This window comes from Callospermophilus lateralis, chromosome 5, assembly GCF_048772815.1.
Source record: "Callospermophilus lateralis isolate mCalLat2 chromosome 5, mCalLat2.hap1, whole genome shotgun sequence".
Lineage (NCBI taxonomy): Eukaryota > Metazoa > Chordata > Mammalia > Rodentia > Sciuridae > Callospermophilus > Callospermophilus lateralis.
This window is the reverse complement of record NC_135309.1, coordinates 144929056-144942643: the sequence shown is the minus strand read 5'-3', so window position 1 is coordinate 144942643 and position 13588 is coordinate 144929056. Positions and strand designations below refer to the sequence as shown.

The 13588-nt window shown below is 37.7% G+C and overlaps 1 protein-coding gene across 2 annotated transcripts in view; it reads right to left on the bottom strand.

Moving 5' to 3' along the window:
• Rai14 (retinoic acid induced 14) overlaps positions 1-13588 on the bottom strand; it is a 134293-nt gene that overhangs the window by 27548 nt on the left and 93157 nt on the right. For both annotated transcript variants that reach the window (XM_076857361.2, XM_076857362.2), the window contains exon 4: positions 6229-6317. In XM_076857361.2, coding sequence (XP_076713476.1) covers positions 6229-6317 — 89 coding nt within the window. The remainder of the gene's footprint in view (positions 1-6228; positions 6318-13588) is intronic.

Here is a 13588-nt window from a genome sequence, read left to right as displayed (position 1 = left end):
TCATACCTAGATGTGAACCCTGTGTTTCTAGAGAAGCAAAAATGCTTATATTCCTGACCAAGTGACATGCTTTTCTAACTAGCAGCATTAAAGCATTTTTTAAGAGCTGGGGATGTAGCTCAGTGGTATAGTGCTTGCCTACCATGCTTAAGGCCCTGAGTTCAATCCTAAGCGCCATTAAAAAAAAAAAAAAAGAAAGAAAGAAAGAAAAAGAAATAGTCCAAAATCCAAATGAAAAATCATTCTCTGGACACTGAAGTTAAATGTTTTTCATTGCTAACATTAAAAACAAAATTCCTTTCCAATGCAAAATTTCCAGGAGACAATATATTCTATCAGTTATAGAACCTCATTGTAAGGGGACAATGCATAAGAATGGCTCCCAGAGAGCTGTGGACCTGTATGGAATGCCAGGAAGCAACTTCCCTACAGACAGATAACAAAGGCAACCATAATTCAGGTGTATAGATAGCAACAGAACTTTGCCTACAAGCAAAAAGACTAATGCTATATAAATCAAGACTACTGAAGTATTACAGGATGCCAAAGAGGCCCCATTATTGAAAGAGGCTTTAAGCAGGAAGGCTCAGCTACCCCTGCTATGGAACACCTTCCTCTAACCTATTTCAAACAGTGAACATTTATTCAATGCTGGAGAAAATAAGGATGAGATAATTAATGTTCCGGAAGAATAACTGAGGGGACTAAGACCACACTTCTCAAGAGCATGTATATATTTTAAGACTGAGGAGGTCATGTAATATTTAGATATGGCTAACTAATACCAAAAAGTCAAAGTTTGAGATATATACAGTTTCTGCTCATAATACAAAAATATTTAGACATAATAACAACAAAATGATACTCAACTATAAAGATAAGATTTAAAATAATTTGTTAAAAACCATAGTTTCAGAATACAGAATAAATTTAAATAATAAAAGAGTATTTAGTTCTTTGTGGTGTGTGTGTGTGGTGCTGGGGATTGAACTCAGGGCCTTGTGTATTTTAGGCAAGCACTCTACCTCTGAATCACATCCACAGCCCTAGTTCTTATTAACAACTTTAAATACATTTAATGACATTACTCTTAGAAATCCTTATCTGTAAATCAAATTTTTATCATGGAAGCACAAGTCCATTCACATTGTTATATTCTCAGGAGACACGATCAGATTATAAAAGATTTATTTATAATATTCATTCTTACCGTTAAAGTTAAAAAATTATTCCTTAGTCTCCCCTTATATTTAAAGCACAATATAAATTTGCAGTGCTTTACATAGAACCAAAAGATATTTTTGCCTGTGTGTATCATGTGGACTATTTTCAAGGCCAGGTTATGCTCAGCCTTGTGCACAGGTGATCCTTGTGACCTCCCTGTATACATGAATAAATAGCAAGTCAAGTACCTTGAATCATACCAACCTTTTTGGTGTTCCTTTATTTAAAGTTAACATAGGAACTTTGGTATAACATGCAGCTACACTTCAGAGTGACTCATGATCTAAAGTCCCTAAGGTTTTTTTAAAAAATTTATTCTAATTTGTTATATATGACAGCAGAATGCAATTCAATTCTTATTACACATATACAGCACATTTTTTTTTTCATGTCTCTGGTCTAAATTCCCTGACTTTTAAGATGAAATTATCTTTTGTGTCTTCACACAGTGCCAAAATTGAGTGGCAATATATACAGGGCATAATGGAACAGAAGGCAACCCAGAAATCATAAAAGTTAAACCAGCAACTGGAGATGCAAATACTAAGGACCCTTACTTGCGTTTTCAAACCTCGGCTTCTAAATCCCCTACATCTTCATTAGGAAAGTCAAGTGGGCAAAGGAATCAGGGATAATTTAAGATATGTGAGTGATAGAAACTGCAAATCATTTAATCTGCTTCTACTTCCTTCTGTAGCACACCTTTGATTTTTAACTAGAAAAATTGCTGCCCAGAATTTCCCTGCTTCCCATATAGCCAGATGTGGCCAAGTCCATGTTATGTCCAGTGAGCTTTGAGGAGAAATAGATGTGTGTGTTTAAGGACTGTGCCTGCCTTAACCCAGACGCTACTAGGGTACAGACTCCCAGGGAACCATCTTGAATCATTGGGATCACAGAAAGACACTGGTTGGTGGAGCAGAAAGGAATCTGGATCCTCATGGTGTGGAGCAGAGGTGCCTCACCAATCTGGGAATTTCTATTGAGAGACATAAAATTCTGATGTTCAAACAACTCTTATTTTGGATTCTGTCACATGTCAAATGCATATGCTTATTAATGGAGTCTCAAAGCTTTAGAGAAGTATTGATAATAAATAGAAGATTCTTTGGTCTTCTTCAATCTTCTGGCAATTACATCCATTTAATTCTATTTCTTACCCCAGGATGTTAAGTGCAGACATCCAAAAAACAAAACAAAACAAAAAAATTTGGCATCAGTTTTGCTTTTTGTCCAGAACTATTCTCTTAAAAAAAAAAAAAAAAAGATAAAATTCCCAATTCTTATATCAGTGAAGAACAAGAACAAATAAACAAGAAAGGGTGCAAGAAAATCACATGGGACCAGTTCATGGACGGTCCATGACCTGACCTCTCTACCTGATGAATATGTACTGTTGGGCAAACAAACAATTAAGAAACAGGGACAACCCCCCACAAAACAAAACACAAGAACAGTCTTCTGTAAGTCTTTGGGCTTTTCCTTCTTGGTTTTTAAAATGAAATTTAAAATGAAAACACTTGGAGTGGTGAATGTCAAATCTTTTCTTTCTTTCTCCTCCCTCCCCGCCTCCAAGATCTGAACCTTTTCTATAGCTCAAAGAGTAAAACATTATCTGTGATCTGATTGAAGTAGCAATAATTATGAAAATTTAGCAGCCAAATGCACTTGTATGTGCCCAGCACCTCTAAGATGCCCATACTGACCATCTCACTGAAGTTTCCAAAAGGTACCTAATATGCTTATTGATGCTGTCCTATAACTATCCACAAGTTTATCTTATGATAGTGTTCTGCTCATAATTTGACTGCAAAGCACCCATTAAAACTTCTCAAATTTCCAAGTATTTCATGTAGAAAGATAACTAAAATAAAATAAATAAATAAATAGATAAAGACACTAGAAGCTCTTTGCTCCTAATTCTTTACACCTGGTCAGTAGTTTTAAACATAGAAAATTGTACCAATTGGACCATCCTTAGACTTTGTGGATAAAAAAGATAAAAGGAGTCAGTAAAATATATTTTCAAAGGTTACCCCAGCACCCCCCACCCCAAACCCTATAGGACAGTATGATTAATGTAACAGGTTTCTGTACCAGCTCTAACAAGGTTTTGAGATTGAAGATGCCTGCATCTCGGTAATAATGTGGCAATATATAAGGCTGTTTTACCAAAAGACTTTCCCTGTCAGTGCTGAGCCAATTAATTTATCCTCTAACTGTAAAGAATATTTTGGACTACTGACGACCACTAAGGCACAGTGTGACTAATGTCCTCATTCTTCCCTTATATTCAGATATGCGTCTTTGGAGAGAGAGAGTCAGGGATCAGCCATGACAGCCAAGAGCAAAGACACAAGCATAGGCAATAAAAGCCCATCACAAATTACCTTGTTTGTTATAGTGCAAAAAGTTGGAACAGGGTTGCCCTGGTTAATGCAACAGCTACCCACTCCCACATACTCTTATCCATAGAGTGCTTTCCTTCTTTTGTTCTGGTGGTCTCTCTGCACTTTCCAGAAATCATCAGAAGTAGCTGGTGCCTCATTCAATCTAAAGTAAAACCATGAGGTCTGTTGGCCTCATGGCAAAGAGTATCAGATGACAGGTAAGAGATTGGAAGCTCTGAGACTTTCCCATCCCATGGAACATGTGGACAATATGTCCCAGGGCCACAGAGTTCTAGGATTGATCAATTTCTTTCTTTTTTCCTTTTATTTTTGAGCGGGGGTGGGGGTGGGGGTGAGTGGGTACCAGGGATTGAATTTAGAGGCATTCAACCACTGAGCCACATCCTCAGCCCTATTTTGAATTTTATTTTTAAAATAGGGTTTCACTGAGTTGCTTAGTTGCTGAGCCTTCCCAAGTTGCTGAGGCTGCCTTTGAACTCTTGATCCTCCTGCCTCAGCCTCCCAAGCCACTGGGATTACAGGTATGTGCCGCTACACCCAGCGGATTGACCAATTTCAGTTTCCACTGATCAGCACTGAGAAGCATCTGGGATGGGTCTGAGCACCATCTATAGTGTTCCTTCTCTGGGGATCCTGCCATTCACTCTGCAAGGAAGTGAACACTGAGCTGAGGTATTCAGGACTTGCTGCTTATACTGAACCAGATCCTAAAAACCAAGTTAAGGTTCTGATAGCAAATTCACCTGCATGGTGTAATGTGGCCACAAATAAATAAGCTCCATAAAAGCTTTTAATGGGGGTAAAATGTACCAGAAAAAAACTAAATTAAAAAACAGGATATAGAAATTCACTGTATAATATACTCTCAGCTATGTAAAAATGTGCTAGGCAGAATCTATAAGGAAATTGCAAAGAAACAAACAACAACAACAACAACAAAAACAGTAACATTTTTCTTTCTGATAGAAGTAGAAGCACTAGTTACCTTTTTTACAGTTTTCTGTACTCCCCAAGTTTTCTACAATGAACATCTACTAAAGGAACTTATTTTTCCCTATTATAAAAAGAAGTGAGGGAAGATGTCTAGTCCTGATAGAGAATTCCTTTCTAATCTGTTTGCTAACAATAAATGCAATAAAACAGAACTATTTGACACATGCCAGTGTATTTACTATAAGCTAGTTCTTTTATATTATGAATTTTTGAAAGAGGAAACCTCTTCTACTTAAAGAAGTCAAATACCTCATTAGAGGTAAGGGCTGTTAGCCAAACTTATTGCACTGTGTTTATGTGATATAACTTTAAAAGCCAGACAAACAGAATGGATCTTGAAATTAAAGGTGACTTTCATTAGTGTCAATTAGTGTTCTCCTCAAGGCAGTCACTTAGAAAAACTATTAATCTGCTACTAGTTTTACTATTTCTCAAAATATTATTTTGGAATGATCTGTAGAACTGCTCAGGAAAATCTTGTTACTTCAGTCTCTCCCTGTTTTTGACCAAAAATGGTTTTACCAGTTTGATGTGTCATTCACCTTACATGACTTCAAGTGTTCTTGGCCTGTCCTAAAAAAAACTCTTCTCATAGATTAAAGATCACCAACCACTGAGATTATTTTCTTTTAAATGCCACAGACTTTGAAAACATTTCTGAAACATAAGTTTCCTAGGTATGTTATGATTAATAACAGTATTCTTGCAATACCTGACTGATTCCCCAAGATGACTGATTACTCTGAAGAGACTAAATTTGGGGAAGGATATAAAGGATCCATTATAGGTTAATGAAAAGCCTAGATAAAGACTGGAATTAGTTTGATTTTGTTTTCCAGTAAAAAATAACAAAAAGGTATTAGAAACCAAAGATTTCCCAGTGTAATAGGTGAAAAATCATTAGTTGCTTTGGTCTTTTCTTAGGACCATCACTGGCGGAATCCCAGGCTGGAAACTTAGAACAAAGCTTATAAAAAACTAGACTACACTACCTCTTCTTTCCATATGTCCTGTTCATCATTTGTCAACACTAGTTTCACATTAGACCTGGGGAGCTTTAAAAAAAAAAAAAATCCAGTTGACTGGAAAACTCTAGACAAGGGAATCTGAATCTTAGAGAGCATAGGTATATATGTATATGGTTATGTGTATACTGCGTGCTCTTTCCTTTTCTTCTTCCTCCCTGCCTTCCAAGTCCCAGATAATTTGGAAGTGTTGAAGTACAGTAAGGGGTGAAGATCTTCATTTTCATATTATTATGTAATTCATAAAAACAAAAACTAGAGAATATTGCTTGCCCCATATGTTAGGAAATAATGTAAGAGAGAGAGAGAGAGAGAGAGAGAGAGAGAGAGAGAGAGAGAGAGAGAGAGAGATAGGAAGCACACAGTTCTCTAGTTGACTAAGCTCACAGCAGATGAAAACACAGAGGCACAGACAGGTGATGAAACCATACCATAGCCTAGCCATCAAAGGTGATTCTGCTTTCTTCTTTTGGCTATCTGCAGACTCTAAATTTTGCACAATGAAAATAAAACTTTTGTAATACCTATGCTCATGCTGACAAATTATTGACTTAAGAGAGTAAAACCCCACATACCGGTAGCGTCTTGGGCAGTCACGTCCACACCATGGGCAACCATGACCCTGAGGCACTCCACGTGTCCTTTTGTAGCTGCAAGATGAAAACTGGAGAGAGAGCAAAACACATCTGCTTAGGATTGCCACACCTTACATACATCTCTAACAAAGCTTTTTGCCTCCTCATGTGTATTTTTTTGCCACTTGAGCTCCACAACTACCTGCTGAGTGAGTATTATTATCAGCCTCATTTCATTTATTTGTATTTTTAATTTTTTAAATGTTGCCTAGGTTGGTCTCAAACTCCTGGGCTCCAGTGATCCTCCTGCTCAACCTTCTGAGCAGCTGGAACAATAGGTGAGCACCACCAACTTAACCTTGTTTTAAAGATGAGGACACAGAGCCTCACTATGGTCTGAAAATTTGTTCACTGACCCCTTTTCTTTCTTTTCTTTTTTGTTTTTGTTTTTATTTTTGGTGCTAGGGTTGAACCCAGGCTCTCATGCATGCTAAGCACATACTCTACCACTGAGCTACATCCCACCTCCTCTCTGACATATTCTATTAATGATGGACCAGGAGCTTGATCTTACCTCTTTCAACCCAAAGTTCAGGCTTGAAAAAATTTAAGATTTGATCACATACTTATCTCTTTATGAATCAACAGAGAGCTCCAACTAGATTGAGTTTCTAAATAAATATTATCTTTTTTCTTTGTCTAGCATTTACTTTTACCAATGCCATGATTTCTTCTTGTTTTGGGGGGGGGGGTGGAGGGAGCACTGAAGATTGAACCCAGGGGTGCTTAACCACTGAGCTACTTCCCCAGTCCTTTTTAGTTTTTATTTTGAAACAGGGTCTCACTAAGTTGCTTGAGGCCTCACTAAGCTGCTGAGTCTGGCTTTGAACTTGTGATCCTCCTGCCTCAGCCTCCCAAGCCATTGGGATTACAAGTGTGTGCCACAGCGCCTGGCACAATGCCATCATTTCTACATAATGCACACTCTAAAAAGAAACCTGTCTAAGTCACAGAGGTCAAAGTTCTCGGACATCGTTGCTTGGACAATGCCAAAAGCAAGGCTGTGCTTTAGATGAACAATAGTGGCATACAACATCCATTAAGTGCCTACTTTACACTTCTAGATGCTGACTTTTCCTTCCCACAACAGTGGTTTAGGGGAGCCCTGTCACTGTCTACCTCGGATGGCAGGATTCTATACTCAGTTGCAAACAGCACTGGAGTAAGCCCACAAAAGGCTCCAGAACTCAGTGACATGGAGTACAAACCATGCTCTACAACATCTTTAGTTAGACTATTAAAAGAAGGGATCACAGCCAAATGCCACACCAATGATTCCAGGGTGAAGGGTACTTCTGCAGGTAGAAAGAAGCAAAGTATACCACCCGCAGTCAGGCCCGGAGGCTGAGATGGCCACAGGCTTCAAGAGTCTCCACCATGGAGACCTTCCTGCCTCTCTGTCTCTTTCCTGAAGAGAGAGGTTAACAAGGCTCCAGTTCTCCTCCTCCCTTGGTCTGTATCTCTCAAATGAATGCCCAGGCATTATTTTCTGTCAGGGTAGGTTCTATCATCAGAGCCCAGGGTCACAAGCAGCTGGCAAATCCAAGAGCTAATATTTGAACCCAAGTGGGTCTGACTCCAGCCCTTTGTCCTTTGTAGGTAAGTTGAGTGAAGGGGACAGATTATCAAGTGAGAACACTTCAAGTCTGGTTGTAAATCAGGCATAACATAATTAACTGTGTGCTTTGGGGAAATTGGATCATTCTGTGCTTAAGTTTCCTCCATTGTAAAGTGGAAGGACTAAGTCAAATGATTTCTAAGGATCCTCTGGCTCTAACATTTTGCTCTTCTGTCTACCTGGTTCTGATCATACCAATTGTTTGTGAAGCAATCTGTACCTAATGTCTCTTTACAATCAAAATTCACTTTGCAGTGATTCCACGTTAAGTAAAGCGTTGATTACATAGAATGATTTGAAAATGTGGTGACTTGTTTAAATTGAATTCCTGTTTAAACACAGCTTAGCCAAAAGAATACCCCTAAAAGGCAGGACAATAATACCCCTGTTTTTCACCTCATTGGGGGAAGGCTTAATTTTGTAAAAAGTTTACTTTAAGTGATTAATCTTTTATTTTAACTAATCTTTGTAGAAGGTTTCTAAAAATTCACCAGCCTTGTAACAGTATGTATAACATAATTAATTGCTTTTGAGAAAATAAAGTCACCATCAAAAGGCTCAGTTTTCAGTTCCTTGAACTCTGCTTTCAGGGGTGCTAACCTAAAGCCCCTGAACTACTAAGTCCTAAAATTGATTATATTGGTCTTCTTTTCTAGGGCTGTGTATTTGCTTTTAAGCTGTTAACCTTTTATCTCCTTTGACTGGGGAGAACTAAATGAAAAGTATCTCAAAAGCAGGGTAGCCATAGGCTACTTTGAAGATAGACTGGGAAAGTGATTACTCTGTACACAGGTGCATATACCCAATACCTAACTTTTTTCCCCCTTTTGGTACCAGGGATTGAACCTAGGGGTGCTTAACCACTGAGCAATATCCCCAGCCTTTTTGTTTATATTTTATTTAGAGACAGGGTCTCACTGAGTTGTTTAGGGCCTTGCCAAGTTGCTGAGGCTGACTTTGAACTCAAGATCCTCATGCCTCAATTTCCTGAGCTGTTAGGACTACAGGCATGTGCTACCACATCTAGCTCCACCTAACTTTTGATTAAACTATAACATACATAAATAAAACTGCACATATCATACAGTCTGGTAACTTTACAAGCAGATGCAATCTCACCTTCAAACACATCAAGTAACAGAACATGGTCCAAGACCTTGAAGCTTTCCTTCCAGGCTTGCATCCCTGAAGCTCTGCATGGTCCTTTCTAGTTACCATCTCCCTCAGAGAGGATATTTATAGTTTTTTTCTATTCTGAAGTGTTTTAGATTGCCTCTGAATCATATATTATATTTAAGGGTGGTTCAAATTGCAGATATATTTGATAAGAGCACTACTATAGGCCACTACTATAGTTTGGTAAATGTAATCTGTTGAACATAACTTGATATTCATCAAATGACTTGAAATTGCAGGGATTCAAGGTCAGTACTTGGAAGGCCAATAATCATTCCAAGGTGGAGAAAGTATTATTTCAAATCTCACATAAGAAACTTCTTAGACATTGCTTTTTTAAAGGAAACCTCTAACGTCAATCAAAATTGACCTCTCTGTTGGCTGTAACACATCTTTTGATGGATGCAATTAAATAAATTTTTCATTGAGTATACTTTAAAAAATTATGTGTGTGGGGGAGTGGGGGTTGTTTTGTTCTGCCTCTTCAATTAAGAGTTTAGAACAGGGAGTGACTTTTTTCTTTCTTCTTGGGATTCTCCAACCATTTTCCTGCAGAATACTGGTATCCTGCTAAGAAAGAGTATTTTCCCAATTTATGATTGTCTCCCATATTTTACCAAACGCTTCAGGATTTACTATCCTTAGCAAAGTACAAATATAAGTAATTAGAAACAGCTCACTATAAGGTCAAATATTTGTGCTTATAACTTTATACCACACCTTTCTAATAATCATCACATTTTTAGATAGCAAAGTCATTCATATGGGTCAATTAAACATATTATTTCTGGGTATTTCTCAAAAAGGCTCTAGTTTCCAGGTGTCTGTTGTGTTCTGCTGTCACACAAAAATTGCTGTCTACTTTCTAAGGCACAGGATCATAGGCATAAGCCTACAATGCAGGAAAGGGGACAGCAGATCATTTTAGTCATCATTTTATTTTCTGATTCACTTCTTCAGATAGATATGGAGACGTTTATCCTTCCTTCTCACTGAGCATGCAATTCTAGCAAATGGGAGCAAACCCACAAAACACAATAAATAGGTCTTCTCGAAGGGGAGAGTCACCAGTGCTATGCCTTCTATTTGCCCCTCTGGAGCTGCCCTCTCCCTTTAGCTCTGGGTCCATGGCCCAGGAGACAATCCTCCAGTGCACTGTAACCAATGGGCTACCATGTCCTTTGGCTTCTGGTAGAGTTTGAACAATGGTTAGTGCTATGAGAGTAAGAATATGAGGAAAGATTCAGAGCATAATCTTTCCCACTGCCCTCCTCCAAGTCACACATTGGCAGCGGCCATCTTTCCTCTAGGAAAGCCACAGCTATGAAGGCCACAGTTCTGAGTTTCCCAAAGCTACAATCGTGGCTCTTTCTGGGTTTGGGTATTTGTTCTCTCTCCTCGTCCCTCCAGGTCAAGGGTAGAAAAGATTCCCACTATTGCTAGCCTAGAGCTGCATTCCCAACCTTGTTGGTTTCTTTTAACTTTGCGATTATTTGTAAACAGTTCCTTTTTTAAACTCTCATCAGCCACCCTTTGACTATTGATAGCTACCTATTTCCTAGCGGATACTGAACATGCCACGCTTGGATATTTTTGTGTGTGGTCATCCACAGGATGAACCCATAAGTCCCAGTGGATATTATTTAATTATATATTTGTAAGGATAAATTCAGGTTTTTTAAAAAATTGTATTACCATATATCATTAGATTAAAAATATATTTGAGTTTGAGCATTGTGGTTTAAATGCTTTAAAGGAAAAATATGCAATATAACTATAATTACACAGAACATGGTGATTTCAAAAAAAGTTTTCTGATAGGGTCTTAGTTTTCTAATATGGTAGAGAACAGTTTAAAGGGTTCAAGATTGAACTCTTCTAAGATTTAGGGAAAACAAAAAACAAAACAAAACAAAACAAAAAACCCCTTAATCAATCAAGAGCTAGTAGACTAGCACACCTTGCAAGAAAAAAAAAAAAAAAAGCTACTGTGGATTTACTTTTAAAAGGATACATTCACAATAATACATAATGGTACACAAGTGCGTGTGCGCGCATGCACACACACAGTCTCTCTCTCTCTCTCACACACACACACACACACACACACCAATTACAACAAAAGCAAAATTTAAAGCAAACAAATAAATCAAACCTACACATATCTTTACAGCCCAACCATGCCTGTAATTTGTAAGACTTAATGAAGACACTCAGAAAACAAAATTGTAAAAGCTCCTAAACACTCCCATATGCTTAAGTTTTGTTTCTTGCTCTAGATGTAAACTCTAGTAGACTTATTTAGCTTTATTAGCATCCCTGATACTGTTCATTAAAGTACATGCTGTGGTCTGAAACTAGGAAAGTCTTACAAGTTCTATGGGCATATCCTATGGAATAACAAAGATTCTTCAGTGATGAATTATAAGTAAAAGAAAATTCACTAAAACTTTCTATACCATTTACAATATATATATATATATATATATATATATATATATATATATATATTATATACATTTATATGCACACATATGTATACATATATGACATATATACTGCTCCATACTATAGTCTATTATTAAAAATCTGCAGATGAGATTTAGGAAAAGAAAAAATAAGAAAAGATAGCTACTCTGCAGTTATTTTGATATCCATTGAACACTCTGAAATTCCTTATAATTGCCTACCTGAAAGGATAATAATCTAATATTCTGACTAATAGTATGTCATTGCCATTGCTTTTTAGTCATAAAATTACTTTACCATTTAACTTGGAACATGGTGTTTATAAGCTGCAAGAGCTTGCTAAATCAGTTGCCACATAAAAGAAAACCAAAATGGTTGGTATGTTGGTACAGCTTTGGCTAATTTTTATGAAAGATGTACAAATGCAGAAAATTAAGACACAGATTTAACACTAGAGTGACTTTGGCACCAAACCCTTAGCAACTATCTCCTTTATATTATGGTAGCACATATGTTCAGTCTAGCTATCTTATACGTAAATAATCAATTACCTACAGGAAGAGCTGGGTCATTTTGTTTATTTCCCTGGGAAAGAAAGTTCTAGAAGAGAGGAGCCCTGCCTTATTTCCCTCATTCCCCAAGCTAAAAGAAGCTATTTGTCAGGAATGGGGTAAATACCACCATACAGAAGGGCAAGGTGGGGAAATACATGGTGATAACTTTTGTTTATCTAATTTGGTTATCTAGTCATCTCAAAGTTTTAAAATATAGGAAGTCAAGTTCTCATTATATCTACTCTCCATGATTTTGCAAAATTAAAGCTTTGAATACACTTTAACATCATTAAAGCTTAGCAGAGGACAAAAATATGCAGTCAGATGACAAGTATAATAAGGAATATAACAAGAAGCGTGATATTAGGGAGGTAAAACGTGTAATTTTTAAGGGCTCAGACTAAATGAGTTTCAACATTCATTTTGCCACTTGATAGTGTAATCTCAGGTAGGAGTTCTCTATATCCCAGCTTCCACATTTGTAAAACGGGCTGTGGAGAATAAATGAATTGTATGTAAAAGTACTTAGCAAAACATGAAGCAACTAGCAAATACTCAAAAAAAAAAAAAAATAGGCCACCAATTATCGTAGCCTCACTCACATACAAGTAGAGTCTGTGACATGTTGCTTAATGAAAGGAATTGTTTCAACATTCGGAAAAATCAGGCTAGCAGAAGTTAAGTCAAAAGCATCATACCCTAAAAACCAAAGGGCCAGAGAGGAGAGGGATAAAAGCTATGTGGTTTTCCAGTGAGTGGAAACTTGGGAACAAAGTTGTAGACAGTCACAGACTACAAAAGCCACCCAAGACCAGCCTTGTCTAAGGCTCACACTTGAGCTGCTTACATTCTGGCACCTTCCACGGAAGTGATAATCCTCAGTGCAGGGTTCGGCAGCAGTAAGCCATTAACATTTAGCCTCTGAATGTGAACCAGAGGCAGAGCCAACATTTAGTAAGATATTCCAGTAGAAAGTTGGGCATCATTGGGTAGAAAAAACACAACTTGTCAGTGACACAACCTAGATTTATTGATGACAACATATAGATTTCCTTTCTTATACAGTTAACTGACAAATATAGACATCCTCAGTGGAGGCAGGCTGGGAGTCTGGCAGGCTCAGGCCAGCCTCTATCTGGTGGCAGGCAGGGGGCTGTGGGTTACTGAAGGCTTATGGAGCAGATGGTGTCCCAGGTCAGCACCAAATTAAGAGCATGATCGATGCCCTCTAATGGCCTGTGTCCTGGATAACTGGTTGAAAGAATAAACCTCTACATAAAGACAGTTAGTAGATTGGAATGAGATAAATGGGGTTGGGTTGGGGGTGATGTAGAAGGTTGATTAACCACCCCGGGCTACACACACACCCTTAGACAGTATTCTTGACAATGTTAATTGGGTATTGGAGCTAATTCAAATGTGGGATAGTTTTGATATTTCTACAGATAGCTGTCTATTTTTATATACTGTTACTACTATAGCT